Source organism: Salmo salar, chromosome 04 (genome assembly GCF_965601325.2).
Source record: "Salmo salar chromosome 04, fSalSal1, whole genome shotgun sequence".
NCBI classification, from domain to species: domain Eukaryota; kingdom Metazoa; phylum Chordata; class Actinopteri; order Salmoniformes; family Salmonidae; genus Salmo; species Salmo salar.
The window spans coordinates 71,948,163-71,966,334 of record NC_138294.1 but is presented as its reverse complement, the minus strand read 5'-3'; the positions used below and the strand labels follow the sequence as shown (position 1 = coordinate 71,966,334).

Sequence of the window (18,172 nt, the reverse complement as noted above, 5' to 3'; positions counted from 1 at the left end):
ATGTGACCAGTGTTTTTGTGGAAGATGTGATGGTTGTTTATAACCGGAATTAGCCTACGTGGGCTGCAGTAAAGTATACTATATGGTAATAGAATGAAGCCTACTTTTGCCTCGTTAAGAGAACTGTATCTCTTTCTAAACGAGGCTAAAGTAGGCTACATTCTAAAAGTAGGCTATATAGTTACTTTTACTGCATTATATCCCCCTTTACGGACATTAAACTAGCAAAATGACAACTAAAATGTTACATTAGTCGTCTAAATAAGGCTACTTTAAATTGCTTTCTAAGTCTATATTTTCTAAGACCGAATACTAGCTAGGCTATCATATGGTTAACACGTTTTGAATAAAATACAAATCCGCCTGTCTAAACATCAGATAGGCCCACATTTCAAATACATTGCTTGTTTTTGAAATAGGATAACGTTTTGAACACGGTCGATATCGACCTACGCACGCACGCATAAAGCAAGACGCGGGAAAGGCGCACTGATACACACTTGGTTAGTGGGAATCACAGCGGGTTCCTGGACAGAAGTGTCTTTGTAAGCCACTGGAAGCCTATCCAAGCAGCCTCATACAAATTACGACCAATACCTTGGTAAAGGAGGGACTTGGTGCTGCTTGCGTTGGTGGCTGCTTTACAGTCAGATAGGGACCCGGGACGTAGCGGGAACTGCAGTCTGCTTTCTACACTTTTCCGAGGATTTGTGTTTGTAGCAGGCTATATCTGAGCGGCAACATACTCTTCTACAACTACACAGAGAAGCGATCGACCAGTCAAAACCACCATGAAGAATCCTATGTTCTGGGTTTTGCTGAGCGGGATGGCCATTCTTCTGATTCAACAAGGTGGGCAATAATTTTTTTTTTGCGGGGAGAAATGGCAGGTGACATAAGTGTTATACCTATTGCATTATGTACATTAGGTGAGTGCGCACTTATTCTACATATGCGCGCTCTTTCTATATAGGTACTGTATATTCCCTATTGCGTGGCTCCGAGATTTGACATCACATGCCAACAAAGTGACAGTTAAACCAGGCGATTAGTGTGAGACTCGACTGTCATGATGGTGGTGGTTGTCAAGGGATTTCAAGGTTTGCCTCACAAGTAGGCTACTGTTCCAAGTGATTGTAAACCCAAACTTAGGCTTCACTATGAACATGTCACCCTCTTAACTTTTGCCTTTATTTATACCCCAGTAATTCAAAGTTTTACATTTGTAGGTTTAAAAAATATTTGTTTAGCTTTATGGTAGATTATCATGTAGGCTAGCATTGCTTCTCTGATGGAGCAATTCGTGTGTGTCTCTCTGGCTCTTGATGCACGTTATGGCTTTTCCCCGCGAAGCTTTTTGACGCATTGTAAATGTCACTCCGGACAGCAGGTTTTTGAGTAAAGTTGATTAAGAATGACTGGTTAATCCGCATCGACAACGTGTTCAGGTCATCGAAGTTATTAAGCCGTGTTAACCCTCACAGGTAACTAAATTGATTGGAAATACAACATTTGCTTTTGAGGGAGTATCCTAGCCTACTTGATTCGTGACATGTGGCATGCTTCTAATGTTTCCTCTGTAGTCTTAAGTGTTGTGGACAGCTTCACTGAACGTTTTTCTATTAGCCAACAAGTTGCTTCGTCACATATTTCATAGCTTTTTTTGTTTAAATATTTGAGTAAATATATGTTATACAGTATATGTTATACATATACAGTATATGTTCTTATAGAATCTATTAATCGAATTACATTTCCTCTCTTATGTATTATGGATATGTCACTGTGACTTGCAGAAAAAGCATATTACCACACTGCTCATCCACTAGCCTGCATTACATTGCATATTGTAGCCCATTCTCACTTGCCTTGGCATTCTCACTATGGCACATAAGGGGGAGCCACGTAAAATGTGTAGAGGACAGGGTCATGTCCTTCATGGAAAACAGCCCTATGACAATGTCCCCCTCCAACCACTTGGCTCTGTATGTGGAGTGTTGAGTGGCAAGTGGCAATTTCCCCTCCCCTCCCTCTTCGCTCCTCCTCCCCCCTGAGCCTCTGTCTGGCTCTGAGGCAGCTCTGGCCGAGCGTTGCCAGGATGCAACACATATTCCTGTGGCGATCCGGCCAAGACCCTCGCAGGCTCTGTCTATTGTGCCCTCCAGTCCTTCCTTCCACCAGCCTGCCTCAGCCAAAGGCGAGAATTATTGGTGGTTAAATCGAAATTTGGAGCAGCAGCTGTTGTTCGACTTCCAACCGAGAGTGCAAGGGGTAAGCAGGAGGTGAAAACATTGTGAGGGGGGTAAGCTGCCCCTGTGAAAAGACATGAAGAACATTGCTGATGGGTAGAGTGTCCTTTCCTTAGGACAGCAAGGCTACAGTTACTCAATAAGGACCCCCAGGCCAAATATGGTATTTTAGAGAGCTGTCCTTGTGAAAGTGACACACTGCGCACCTCTCTTTGTACACAATGCACCTAATACCTTATAGAGCTTTTGAAAAATGAGTCAATAAGCATAACACACAACTGGAACAATATGACTGGCTAAATACAACTAATCTGCATTGAAAAGTGATATGTAAATATGATGAGGAAGAGGAACATGACCAATTCACATTAAAATGTGAGGGCGTGATACTGGCCTTGTCCGGATACCCATAGTCTGCTTGCGTCCTAAATAGTAGGCCAGTTGAGTAGGTGAAAAAATGTAGTTTAATAGTATGCGACATTTCAAAATGTTGCATACGTTTAAAGTTAAATTTTAATGCCCAGATGTCATACTCATTTCGGCTTTGACAAAAGCTGATCAATTACATATGGGAATGCATTACCGAAATCAACAAATAGCGGGAAACAACGCAATCAAGCATGATGCATTCTCAATATGCAAAAAATGTATGTTTTTGTCTTCAGTGCTTTTTAAATAGGATAGATATATGGTCTACTACGGTATAGGTCTAATATGATTGTCTGGCTATAAACCAGTCTGAGTAGGCCTATAACTCCATTCCTATTCTGTTCAGAGTTTAGATAAATTAATCAAATTGGAAATAAGCTATTATCAAGCTGTTTAATGCAGTGCATGTTAGTTTACATCCCTGTTAGTGAGCATTTCTCCTTTGCCAAGATAATCCATCCATCTGACAGGTGTGGCATATCAAGAAGCTGATTAAACAGCATGATCATTACATAGGTGCAACTTGTGCTGGGGACAATAAAAGGCCACTATAAAATGTGCAGTTTTCTCAAACAATACAATGTCACAGATGTCTAAAGTTATGAGGGAGCGTGCAATTGGCATGCTGACTGCATTAATGAACATCAGAGCTGTTGCACGATAAGTTAATGTTAATTTCTTTATCAAAAGCTGCATCCAACATCGTTTTAGAGAATTTGGCAGTACATCCACCCGGCCATACAACCACAGACCACATGTAACCACACCAGCCCAGGACCTCCACATCTGGCTACTTCACCTGCGGGATCGTCTGAGACCAGCTACCCGGACAGCTGATGAAACTGAGGAGTATTTCTGTCTGTAATAGAGCTATTTTGTGGGGAAAAACTCATTCTGATTGGCTGGGCCTTGCTCCACAGTGGGTGGACCAGTCTCCCATGGCTGCACCCCTGCCCAGTCATGTGAAATCCATAGATTAGGGCCTAATTTATTTATTTAAATTGACTGATTTCCTGATATGAACTGTAACCCAGTAAATTTGTTGAAATTGTTGCATGTTGCGTTTATGTTTTTGTTCAGTATAGTATGCAACAATGAGTAGATAGCATCACAGATTATCCATTATATTGACCAGATACTCTAGTGGCTGCTTTATCAATGAAATACATTTCTTCAAAAATGGAAGACAGTCAGGAGGAGGCAAGATCAGGTGGGACCATTGTAGCCAATATAAGGGCAACTCCGATATAAAGTTGCCAGGATGTCAATAGTCCTATTTAAATCTGTACACTAGTAACAACATAATCATTACGAAACTTCTATTTGATCAAATAAGCCACACGTAGCGAATAAGCCATTCCATTTTTGTTAACCAAATTCGAAACTCTCCATACAGAAACCGCCATACAAAAACTCCTTGCTTGTTTAGCGAAAAATAAAACGCCACCTGCTGGAGAAGACAGATTTTGGGCCCAGCTACCCCTCACACTTCGCCTCTTCCAAGTTGAACTATTAGGGTTAGGCTCATTTAAGAATAGAAAATGTTTTAACCAAAAATGCAAAAAAAAATATTTGAACACGGTATCCATGGTATCCACAAGTTCATCTGACTTTGGGGAAGTAGATAAAGGGCCTCATTGCCAAAATCCTGAAGTATCCCTTTAAGTTGTGCGATTTCTATGTAAGAAGGTACCCTCTCATTGGGTGTGGCCTTATTTTTTCCAAAGTGACACCACCCCTGTGCTTCCCAGCACGATATGTTATTAAGCAAATTAGGTGCAGATGATGACCGTGAATAATTGACATCGGTTACCACCCAGATGTGAAATTGCCACTTTGCCCATTTTATCAAAATAACAAGAGTGCTTGCTCATTTCCTGAAGGAGCAAATTATAAATGAGAGGATGTTTAGAGGTCATTGTTATCATATTGGCTCATTTGTCACTGTTGTTTGGAACAATTTGTCGCAGCATTACAGTATTACAGCATTACAGCACAGTATTTCAACACTCATACATGTTTGTAACTTGTTGATGTATTTGTGCTCTGTAGACACATTATAGTGATTTAAATCAAATCAAATCAAATGTTATTTGTCACATGCGCCGAATACAACAGGTGTAGACCTTACAGTGAAATCCTTACTTACAAGCCCTTAACCAACAATGCAGTTTTAAGAAAATACCCCCCAAAAAGTAAGAGATAAGAATAACAAATAATTAAAGAGCAGCAGTAAGTAACAATAGCGGGGCTATATACAGGGGGTACCGGTACAGAGTCAATGTACGTGGGCACCGGTATTGAGGTAATATGTACATGTAGGTGGAGTTATTCAAGTGACTATGCATAGATAATAACAGAGAGTAGCAGCAGCGTAGAAGAGGGTGGGGGGAGGGAGCAATGCAAATAGTCCGGGTTGCCAATTGATTAGCTGTTCAGGAGTCTTATGGCTTGCTTGGTGGTAAAAGCTGTTTAGAAGTCTCTTGGACCTAGACTTGGCACTCCGGTACCGCGCAGAGAGAACAGTCTATGACTAGGGTGGTTGGAGTATTTGACAAATTTTAGGGCCTTCCTCTGACACCGCCTGGTATAGAGGTCCTGGATGACAGGAAGCTTGACCCCTGTGATGTACTGGGCTGTACGCACTACCCTCAGTAGTGCCTTGTGGTCGGAGGCCGAGCAGTTGCCGTACCAGGCAGTGATGCAACCCGTCAGGATGCTCTCGATGGTGCAGCTGTAAAACCTTTTGAGGATCTGAGAATCTTTTCAGTCTCCTGAGGGGGAATACGTTTTGTCGTGCCCTCTTCATGACTGTCTTGGTGTGCTTGGACCATGTTAGTTTGTTGGGGATATGGACGCCAAGGAACTTAACGCTCTCAACCTGCTCCACTACAGCCCCATCGATGAGAATGGGGGCATGCTCAGTCCTCCTTTTCCTGTACTCCACAATCATCTCCTTTGTCTTGATCACGTTGAGGGAGAGGTTGTTGTCCTTGCGCCACAAGGTCAGGTTTCTGACCTCCTCCCTATAGGCTGTCTCATCGTTGTTGGTGATCAGGCCACTGTTGTGTCATCAGCAAACTTAAGGATGGTGTTGGAGTCGTGTCTGGCCGTGCAGTCATGAGTGAACAGGGAGTACAGCAGGGGACTGAGCATGCACCCCTGAGGGGCACCCATGTTGAGGATCAGCGTGGCGGACGTGTTGTTACCTACCCTTACCACCTGGGGGCGGCCCATCAGGAAGTCCAGGATCCAGTTGCAGAGGGAGGTGTTTAGTCCCAGGGTCCTTAGCTTAGTGATGAGCTTAGAGGGCACTATGTTGTTGAACGCTGAGCTCTAGTCAATTAATAGTATTCTCACATAGGTGTTCCTTTTGTCCAGGTGTGAAAGGGCAGTGTGGAGTGCAATAGAGATTGCATCATCTGTAGATCTGTTGGGGCGGTATGCAAACTGGAGTGGTCTAGGATGTCTGGGATAATGGTGTTGATGTGAGTCATGACCAGCCTTTCAAAGCATTTCATGGGTATAGACGTGAGTGCTACGGGTCGGTAGTCATTTAGGCAGGTTACCTTGGGCACAGGGACTATGGTGGTCTGCTTGAAACATGTTGGTATTACAGACTCAGACAGAGAGAGGTTGAAAATGTCAGTGAAGACACTTGCCAGTTGGTCAGCGCATGCTTGGAGTACACGTCCTGGTAATCCATCTGGCCCAGCGGCCTTGTGAATGTTGACTTGTTGAAAGGTCTTACATCGGCTGCGGAGAGCGTGATCACACAGTCGTCCAGAACAGCTGATGCTCCCATGCATGTTTCAGTGTTACTTGCCTCGAAGCGAGCATATAAGTTATTTACCTCGTCACGTAGGCTTGTGTCACTGGGCAGCTCTCGGCTGTGCTTCCAATCATACACTGAGTGTACAAAACATTAGGAAAACCGTCCCAATATTGAGTTGCACCGCCTTTTGCCCTCAGAACAGCCTCAATTCATTGGGCATGGACAAGGTATTAAAAGCATTCCACAGGGATGCTGGCCCATGTTGACTCTAATGCTTAACCACAGTTGTGTCAAGTTGTGAGGATGTCCTTCGGGTGGTGGACCAGTTGAGCATGAAAAACTCAGCAGCATTGCAGTTCTTGACACAAACCTGTGCACCTGGCACCTACTACCATACCCCATTCAAAGGCACTTAAATCGTTTTTCTTGCCCATTCACCCTCTGAATGGCACACATACACAATCCATGTCTCAATTGTCTCAAGGCTTAAAAATCCTATGTTAACCTGTCTCCTCACCTTCATCTACACTGATTAAAGTGGATTTAACAACTGACATCATTAAGGGATCATGGCTTTCACCTGGATTCACCTGGTCAGTCTGTCATGGAAATATATTGTGTTCCTAATGTTTTGTACACTCAGTGTCTGTCTGAGTGTCTATTGAAACACCATCAGGTATTTAACAGAGGTGGTTTGTAAACCCTGTTTGTGTGATGAGTAACCTTGTCTGAGACATGACTTGTCTTAGCTCCCTGAATGAATGCTTTAGCTCAGTGGACTAACACAGTCTTGTGGCACGCAGGAGACAAACCCTGATTGGTCACATATAGAATCGGATAATTGTCAGGAAAATGATTCATAATGCTTAGGTCTACCCTTTGGCATGACATTGACAATACTGCCATACCCAAGGGATTAAGAAGATACTATTTTCTCAGCAAAATAACCCTAAATATACTCACTATTCAAATGAGATGTCGGTATTTGATCAGTAAATAGCTCAGAAATACAATGCAGCTCATCCAAACTAAAGACATTTAATTTATTAACAAACCCTTTCGCCTCAAATCCATATTCATTTATAGTGTGCGCAAATTGCATTCTAAGGCCTTTGAGTGTGTCTTCCTGGGAATAATAACAATATCCTCGTTGTAGTTGGCTCTAACAGAAGAGGCTTTCTTTTCCTCACAAACTTAGCCAAGTTCCAGTGGAGTGGTCACGTGGCGTGTGGTACGGTTTAGTAAAGCAGGAAGAGTGATTAATAATCCGTGCAGAGGCCGACTTCAGAGCAAGCCATTCATGGGTTGTCATGTCAAAGGAATGCTGCTGCCTTCATCGCTCGCTGCTAGCGCTCCACCATAGAATTGGCTCTATGTAAGCAGCATTGCAAACAGAGACATTGGAAATACTTCTGTATACATGTTCCTTTGGGAGAGTCTGCCAGAAGCTGTTTACAGGGTGGCACAGAATCCTCAAAGCCCAAAAGTCGGCCACATTTCTGACTTTTGTCACAAAGACAGCATCTCTTTCAATAAGGTTGAGGATTCAAGCTTGGAAGGAAATGTCGATATACTTTGATTCCAAGATGTTAGTTGTGTTTTGTGTCCTCATTATTTCTAGTCATGTTTCATGAAACTGACAGTCAAAATAATGGATTTTAGACAGTCTTCTCCAGATTTTTTTCTCATTTGTCGTGACGTTGCAGTCCCATCTTCCTAGCTTGTTATCAATTCAAACATTGAATGAGGTTGAGTCTATCATACAGGATAAATGCCAACGTTAGGTGAGGATGCCATTTCAGGGGTGGCTGCTATTCTAGAATTATAATTTTTCTCAAAATGATCTGCAAGCCAATAGTTTGTGTTATTATATATGCACTGCGTTAATGTTGGGCAATATTTGGGAACAGCTCTTCTATGATATGCTACTCCAAATATCATGATATCTGATATAATCGTTTCGTGCCGTTAATATCTAAATCATTCCAGACTGTGCAATTTTTGTGCTTATTTACGATATATTCACATTTTCGATCAATTATTTTTGTATGGTGAAACAGTATGGCTTAGTTAATATATTTAGACTTCATTTTAAACTTATTGAACTGATAAAATTGCACAGTTTTGATTAGTAAAATTCGAATAGAGTATAGTCTTGCACGATATATCATCTTGCACTTCACAGTATATCAATCGCTGCCCGCACCCGCCCGCCCGTCTAGCATCACTACTCTGGACGGTTCTGACATAGAATATGTGGACAACTACAAATACCTAGGTGTCTGGTTAGACTGTAAACTCTCCTTCCAGACTCACATTAAGCATCTCCAATCCAATATTAAATCTAGAGTTGGCTTCCTATTTCGAGACAAAGCATCCTTCACTCATGCTGCCAAATATACCCTCGTAAAATTGACTATCCTACCGATCCTTGACTTCGGCGATGTCATTTACAAAATTGCCTCCAACACTCTACTCAACAAATTGGATGCAGTCTATCACAGTGCCATCTGTTTTGTCACCAAAGCCCCATATACTTCCCACCACTGCGACCTGTATGCTCTCGTTGGCTGGTCCTCGCTACATATTCGTCCCCACTGGCTCCAGGTCATCTATAAGTCTTTGCTAGGTAAAGCCCCGCCTTATCTCAGCTCTCTGGTCACCATAGCAGCACCCACCCGTAGTTCACGCTCCAGCAGGTATATTTCACTAGTCACCCCCAAAGCCAACTCCTCCTTTGGCTGCCTTTCCTTCCAGTTCTCTGCTGCCAATGACTGGAATGAATTGCAAAAATCACTGAAGCTGGAGACTTGTATCTCCCTCACTAACTTTAAGTATCGGCTGTCAGAGCAGCTTACCGATCATTGCACCTGTACATAATAGCCCATCCAACTGCTTCATCCCCATGTTATTTAAATTTTTTTGCTACTTTGCACCCCAGTATCTCTACTTGCACATTCACCTTCTGCACATCTATCAGTCCCGTGTTTAATTGATAAATTGTAATTATGTCGCCACTACAGTGAGGGAAAAAAGTATTTGATCCCCTGTTGATTTCGTACGTTTGCCCACTGACAAAGAAATGATCAGTCTATAATTTTAATGCTAGGTTTTTTTTAACAGTGAGAGACAGAATAACAACAAAAAAATCCTGAAAAACGCATGTCAAAAATGTTATAAAATGATTAGCATTTTAATGAGGGAATAAGTATTTGACTCCTCTGCAAAACATGACTTAGTACTTGGTGGCAAAACAGAGGTCAGACATTTCTTGTAGTTGGCCACCAGGTTTGCACACATCTCAGGAGGGATTTTGTCCCACTCCTCTTTGCAGATCTTCTCCAAGTCATTAAGGTTTCGAGGCTGACGTTTGGCAACTCAAACCTTCAGCTCCCTCCACAGATTTTCTATGGGATTAAGGTCTGGAGACTGGCTAGGCCACTCCAGGACCTTAATGTGCTTCTTCTTGAGCCACTCCTTTGTTGCCTTGGCTGTGTGTTTTGGGTCATTGTCATGCTGGAATACCCATCAACGACCCATTCTAAATGCCCTGGCTGAGGGAAGGAGGTTCTCACCCAAGATTTGAGGGTACATGGCCCCGTCCATCGTCCCTTTGATGCGGTGAAGTTGTCCTGTCCCCTTAGCAGAAAAACACCCCCAAAGCATAATGTTTCCACCTCCATGTTTGACGGTGGGGATGGTGTTCTTGGGTTCATAGGCAGCATTCCTTCTCCTCCATACACGGCGAGTTGAGTTGATGCCAAAGAGCTCCATTTTGGTCTCATCTGACCACAACACTTTCACCCAGTTGTCCTCTGAATCATTCAGATGTTCATTGGCAAACTTCAGATGGGCATGTATATGTGCTTTCTTGAGCAGGGGGACCTTGTGGGCACTGCAGGATTTCAGTCCTTCACGGTGTAGTGTGTTACCAATTGTTTTCTTGGTGATTATGGTCCCAGCTGCCTTGAGATCATTGACAAGATCCTCCCGTGTAGTTCTGGGCTGATTCCTCACCGTTCTCATGATCATTGCAACTCCACAAGGTAAGATCTTGCATGGAGCCCCAGGCCGAGGGAGATTGACAGTTCTTTTGTGTTTCTTCCATTTGCGAATAATCGCACCAACTGTTGTCACCTTCTCACCAAGCTACTTGGCGATGGTCTTGTAGCCCATTCCAGCTTTGTGTAGGTCTACAATCTTGTCCCTGACATCCTTGGAGAGCTCTTTGGTCTTGGCCATGGTGGAGAGTTTGGAATCTGATTGATTGATTGCTTCTGTGGACAGGTGTCTTTTATACAGGTAACAAGCTGAGATTAGGAGCACTCCCTTTAAGAGTGTGCTCCTAATCTCAGCTCGTTACCTGTATAAAAGACACCTGGGAGCCAGAAATCTTTCTGATTGAGAGGGGGTCAAGTACTTATTTCCCTCATTAAAATGCAAATCAATTTATAACATTTTTGACATGCGTTTTTCTGGATTCTTTTGTTGTTATTCTGTCTCTCACTGTTCAAATAAACCTACCATTAAAATTATAGACTGATCATTTATTTGTCAGTGGGCAAAAGTAGAAAATCAGCAGGGATCAAATACTTTTTTTCCCTCACTGTATGTCCTATTTATTGTCTTACCTCCCTAATCTTACTACATTTGCACACACTGTATATTGACTTTTCTATTGTGTTATTGACTGTATGTTTGTTTATCCCATGTGTAACTCTGTGTTGTTTGTGTCGCACTGCTTTGCTCTATCTTGGCCAGGTCGCAGTTGTAAATGAGAACTTGTTCTCAATTGGCCTACCTGGTTAAATAAAGGCGAATAAAAGAAGTAAAAGAAAGAAAGAAAAATCGTCAATGTAAAATATCACAATATTCGATTTAAACATATATCGGCTCAACCCTTCACTGCATAGCATGATGACCCATTTTTTGGGTGCATTGGAGTTGTCAAAAATGGCTTCCTCTTCTTATCCCCTGTCCTTCATCTGCACTGATCTGAAATAAGGGCATAGGTCAAACCAATAGGGTGGATGCCCATATTGAGCATTTGCTTTAATCTGTCCAGGTCTTTCAGATCAGTTTAGATGAAAGGGAGGAGATGCTCCCATATGTCTCCTCGGTCCTCATTCACCTTGACAGTTGGGTGTCTTCACTCAGTACTTTGCTCTGTCAGCCGAACAGCCCTAACTGCGGGAAAGTGCCTCTGCATTTGGATCTGGCCAAGTGAAGAGGAACTGTGGTGGTGGCTAGTGTTGTGGACCAGATGGCGGAGTTAGCCGTTTGCTACCTCATGGTCAGTGCAGTTAATCCCTATGTCTGTGATTACTGGGGGCCTTCCCAGCGCTGGTCTATTTGAGGTTAGGTGCAGGGAATTGGGATAGCGCCGACTTTTAATTTAGTGTTATCACTTACTGTGCTTGAAACCTCTTGGCAATCTGCGAGTGTCATTAGGAGGCTTTTAAGAAATTTTGGGCCATTTACTTCAACCACCTTGGAAAAGTGGTGTTTGCAAAGTTGTGAAATGATGACACTGATGCAAAACTTGAGAATGTGTCCTTTTTGGCAATCATCATTGCAATCTGTGCAGTGACGATTTTAACATGTAAATCTTGGTGGGGCAAAACAAATTATTGTGGGAAGCATGCCAGAAAAGCGACAACACAAAACTTAAAATACATGAATTGCACTATAACGGTGACAAACGGTACCCACAAACTATTAGGTGGTCTTTTGTGGGCACATTTTGGCATCGAACTTTGTCATCAAAGTCTGGCATTCTCTGGATTTATGGTGGGAACTCGGAAAAAAACATCACAGCCACTCCACTGAATAACAGGCTAGTGATTGCTTTGCAATGCTTGCAGTTAGCCACTGATTCCTTTCAAACGACTCATTGTTGAATTTGCGATTTCCAACTTGTTGTGTAATCTTTATGGCCAGTGAGCACCGATACGTTTTATCTATAATTTCTCTTCATTATTTCTATTCATATAACAAGGATTAAAACGGATTTGCCAGTAGATTGTCGACTTGATTCATGACAATGACTGCTAGCTAAGATTTTGAAATTAAGATGTTGACATGATCAGTCCAATCAAAGCTACTGTACGTATAACGTGATTTGACGTAATTTTATCAGTGGCCAATGACTTTGAGCCTTCTTGGAAGGGCTCTTCTAATGTAACTCTATGGCAGAACCCAAGGGGCTTAAATGTTCGACGTCTACTCTTACTGAGGACTTAGACTTGGCCTGTGACGTAGTGTCCCCATGAGTGACAGAACACTGAGCCAATCACGGCACAATGCTCCTGCAAAATAGGCAAGCCCCCTCCCCCCCAAAAAAATTATATATATTTTATAGATGCTAAAAATGTGAATGACGGGTCGACACTGCAACTATGGCAGTTTGGTTTACACATTTATATTTCAATTAATTTGTCATTGTCCATATAATAAACCTGAAGCTGACAGAACAATTTTTGTAAATGTATGTGTCCAGTTATGTTAGTCTTGGTAATGTATTTCTGACCGGTCAGGACAATCAACATAGTGTTTTGCAACCTTGAGACTTAGTTTATGTGATGTTGACAGATATGGATCTACTGCATAATGCAAAATGTGAGTTTATTGCTGAACAGAAATGTAGGAAGTTTAGACTGTGTGTGTTTGCGTGTGTGTACGTGTGTATGCACGTGTGAATACATATTTGTGTGTGGAGGGGCTGGTATCATGAAATGCTATTGATGTCACCAGGCAGGCCAAAACTCCATCCCACCAAAACAGGCTGAAATTTCAGGCAGATTTTTCAAAACAGCTCTTACACTAAAAGGGCATTATTATCATTTTCACAATGTCATAGTGTGGAAATATAAATATAAAACACAGGGAAATCACGTTTTTGACTGCACTGGGCCTTTAAAGGTGCTACACATATGATTCTTTAAAGAATTTTAGCATTGTAATTTCAGAGAATGTCCATTATATATCTGCAGTAATAGTAGAATGATAGTGTTTCACAGTATTAATCACCCACCAGTCTTGTGATTGGCTGTGATATTTGCTTATTGATTTCTCCCTCTGGAGCGGCTTCTGTTGTCAAAATGTGAAAGCTGTTCTGACTTTGTGGCTGTGTTATCTAGTGGAAATCGCTCCGTCATTTCTTGGTTGTTGAAATTGTACACACTTCGCTCAATTTCAGTTGATTCAAATATTGTTTTTACAGCTGTTTGAAGTTGTTGGACCAAAACCGCTGTTTGAAGCTAGCACCAAATTCAAACAGTTGTAAAAACTGTATTTTTAGTTATTTTGTTATTTTTGCATTTCACAGTGATTTACATGGTACAATTATTCCCTACACTGTTCAGTGCTTGTTTTCTCACATAAACTGAAATAAAGCAAACAGTATAGTATAGCAAACAGTACAGAATTTTAGCAACCAAGAAATGAGAGCAATTTCCAATAGACAACACAGCCACAAAGTCAGAACAGCTTTTGATGCAGAACAGCAACAGATGCCGCACAATCAATAGGTGAATATCACAGCACATATCACAACACTGTGAAACATTATCATTCCACTATTAGCTCCAGATATATTATGGATTTAAAAAAAAAAATTGATTCCCAAAATGTGAAAATCATCTATGTGTAACACATTTAAAAGTAATATAAATTCTTATCGCTGTATCATATCATATCAACATCTTTCATAGACGATCCCCAATAACATTTAGAATCATGATTAGGCTGTATGTGGGGAGCCTTATATGAATGTGCTGTTGATCTGTATTGGTTGCCTCAGCAGGCATCTCTGCGCTCTCCTAAGCTAACACTGTGATCTTATGTTGTCAGCTGATGGCTATTGTTTGAATTAAATGGGTTTTAGGTTCACTGGAAGGGGGACATTGTCCCAATATTGGTATAGTATGTGCTGTGCATGAATGGCTTTAGCAATTCAAGTGATAGGTTTAGGCCAGTAACCGAAAGGTCACTGGTTGGAATCCCTAAGCTGACTAGGTGAAAAATCTGTTGGTGTGCCCTTGAGCAAGGCACGTAACCCTAATTGCTCCTCTAAATCACTCTAGATAAGAGCGTCTGCTAAATGATGTGAATGTAATAAGGTGGTTGCGTGATCTCTTGATATGAATAGGCAATTGTCAGAGGTGGCCACTCTCAATAATCAGCTGTATTTAATGGTGGGCCTCCTGTGGTAAAAGGGTCATTGTGGGTGCTGAGTTAATAAAGATTGGCTTGTTGTCTATGGTTTCACGTTAGTGAGACTGAACTAATCTGTATTCAGTCCTTGGAAGTCTTTCTCAAACTTCTGTTTTATTTGCAATTTTGTAATACTGTATCTCTATAGAACTAGTAGGCCTAATACTGAAACATATATATATATATATATATATATATATATATATATATATATATATATATACTGCTCAAAAAAATAAAGGGAACACTTAAACAACACATCCTAGATCTGAATGAAATAAATAATCTTATTAAATACTTTTTTCTTTACATAGTTGAATGTGCTGACAACAAAATCACACAAAAATAATCACTAGAAATCCAATTTATCAACCCATGGAGGTCTGGATTTGGAGTCACACTCAAAATTAAAGTGGAAAACCACACTACAGGCTGATCCAACTTTGATGTAATGTCCTTAAAACAAGTAAAAATGAGGCTCAGTAGTGTGTGTGGCCTCCACGTGCCTGTATGACCTCCCTACAACGCCTGGGCATGCTCCTGATGAGGTGGCGGATGATCTCCTGAGGGATCTCCTCCCAGACCTGGACTAAAGCATCCGCCAACTCCTGGACAGTCTGTGGTGCAACGTGGCGTTGGTGGATGGAGCGAGACATGATGTCCCAGATGTGCTCAATTGGATTCAGGTCTGGGGAACGGGCGGGCCAGTCCATAGCATCAATGCCTTCCTCTTGCAGGAACTGCTGACACACTCCAGCCACATGAGGTCTAGCATTGTCTTGCATTAGGAGGAACCCAGGGCCAACCGCACCAGCATATGGTCTCACAAGGGGTCTGAGGATCTCATCTCGGTACCTAATGGCAGTCAGGCTACCTCTGGTGAGCACATGGAGGACTGTGCGGCCCCCCAAAGAAATGCCACCCCACACCATGACTGACCCACCGCCAAACCGGTCATGCTGGAGGATGTTGCAGGCAGCAGAACGTTCTCCACGGCGTCTCCATACCCTGTCACGTCTGTCACGTGCTCAGTGTGAACCTGCTTTCATCTGTGAAGAGCACAGGGCGCCAGTGGCGAATTTGCCAATCTTGGTGTTCTCTGGCAAATGCCAAACGTCCTGCAAGGTGTTGGGCTGTCAGCTCCACCCCCACCTGTGGACGTCGGGCCCTCATACCACCCTCATGAAGTCTGTTTCTGACCGTTTGAGCAGACACATGCACATTTGTGGCCTGCTGGAGGTCATTTTGCATGGCTCTGGCAGTGCTTCTCCTGCTCCTCCTTGCACAAAGGCGGAGGTAGCAGTCCTGCTGCTGGGTTGTTGCCCTCCTACGGCCTCCTCCACGTCTCCTGATGTACTGGCCTGTCTCCTGGTAGCGCCTCCATGCTCTGGACACTTCGCTGACAGACACAGCAAACATTCTTGCCACAGCTCGCATTGATGTGCCATCCTGGATGAGCTGCACTACCTGAGCCACTTGTGTGGGTTGTAGACTCCGTCTCATGCTACCACTAGAGTGAAAGCACCGCCAGCATTCAAAAGTGACCAAAACATCAACCAGGAAGCATAGGAACTGAGAAGTGGTCTGTGGTCCCCACCTGCAGAACCACTCCTTTATTGGGGGTGTCTTGCTAATTGCCTATAATTTCCACCTGTTGTCTATTCCATTTGCACAACAGCATGTGGAATTTATTGTCAATCAGTGTTGCTTCCTAAGTGTACAGTTTGATTTCACAGAAGTGTGATTGACTTGGAGTTACATTGTGTTGTTTAAGTGTTCCCTTTATTTTTTTGAGCAGTGTATATATATATATATATATCATTAGTAAGTGTGTATATTGAAAACAAACTAACAATTAAAGTTTAATGTGGATGTTGACTCAGCACCTCATTTGCATCAGAACTTCTACCCAGACCTCTTTGCGTGACTTCAGACTTTGAAATGCTCATTGAATTTCATGGAAGCTTATGAGGGCCCTCGTAATTAATGTTCAACGCTTGAGTGGCAATCTTAATGGCCTTTTGAGGTCAATATAAAAATGAATGTTTCTCATTAATCACAATCCCATTGTTGTGCTTTCTCCGAAATCGTTTTCTTAGGTAAGTTAAACACATCATTCAAATAGGCCACAAAGAAATCACTGTGCATTGTGCAATCTGAAATGTACAAAGCTTTGTTGTTTTTTTAACAGGTCTCATTTTGAGAAAGTGAAAGACAATTAGAAAAATAATTGTTTTCATTAAAAGGCTTAGGTTGATTTTCATGTGCAAATGTCTTTTAATGATAAGCACTCACCAAAAGGGCTGGCAACACGTTTCAGTTTTGCCGACTGAAGCCGCTGGGATGTCACCCATCCCAAGTGAGGGGACAATTAAAGCCATTACACCATTGGCCACATATTTCCCCCCTCTGCCATTATAGTGATGATACTACAGTAGTCCTGACTCAAATTCTGGAGGTTTTATGAGCAAAATGCTCATTCTTCTACGACAACAGATGCGTGTCTGAAAAACACAACGTGAACGACAGCCCAAACTGAAGATGAGGGCCGTTAAAGGTCCCTCTGGGTTTTTACACTTGATTATCCAAGGTAGTTGGAGAAAATTTGCCAGTCAGTTAATCAGTTCACAATACAAAGGGATGGATTTGAATGGACTTGACATGTTTCTCTGGCCTTCATACAGAGTCAGTGGTAGGATAAGTAGTTATCAGTCAAGTTAAGCAATTGCAGTTGGTCATTCTGCAGGCTACTCATACACCAAAGGGCTTTCAGGAGGCAAAATTTGATAAAATCCCATGCAAGATCCTTGACTAACCATTAAACAAATGTAAGGTCACGGTTGAACAATGAATGGCCTTTTGTGTTTTTATAAAAATATGTTTTCAGGATTCGATGTTCTAAACATATTGTTCACCATATATATGTCTGCTGCAGAGGGACAAGAGAGACAATTAGAGTCATGAAAATAAAAGTGCTGAAAACAAATTGGCTTCCTATTTAAAAATAAGATGTAGAACAAGCTATGAAGAAACAATACTGGCGTTTTGGTGCAGGTACAACCAACTAACACAATAATAATATTGCAATATTGTCAAAACAATATGATATATCGTCAAAAATAATATCCCGATATGTAACTGTATCGATTATTTTCCCTCATAGCTACATACGCCCACACATAACACATGACATGCGCACACATGCATACTGAGGCCACAAACACACAAACACACACACTTTCACACTCACCACATACAGTACACTGCTGTTAGTGTCTATTATCTATTCTGTTGCCTAGTCTCTTTACTCTTACCTACAGTATATGTACATAGCTACCTCAATTACCTCGTACCCCTGTACATCGACTAGGTACTTGTACTCCCTGTATTTAGCCATGTTATTTTTACTCGTTATTGTTATTTGTTATTCAGTGTGTATTTATTCCTGTTGTCACTATTTCTATTTGAACTTTATCTTTAACTCTGCATTGTTGAAAAGGACCCG

The 18,172-nt window shown here is 42.0% G+C and overlaps 1 protein-coding gene across 1 annotated transcript in view; it reads left to right on the top strand.

Moving 5' to 3' along the window:
- Positions 1 to 516: 516 nt before the first annotated feature.
- ntm (neurotrimin) overlaps positions 517 to 18,172 on the top strand; it is a 467,218-nt gene continuing 449,562 nt past the window's right edge. The window contains exon 1 of the mRNA XM_014197606.3: positions 517 to 852. Within this exon, the coding sequence (XP_014053081.1) occupies positions 792 to 852 (61 nt within the window). The 5' untranslated portion in view covers positions 517 to 791. The remainder of the gene's footprint in view (positions 853 to 18,172) is intronic.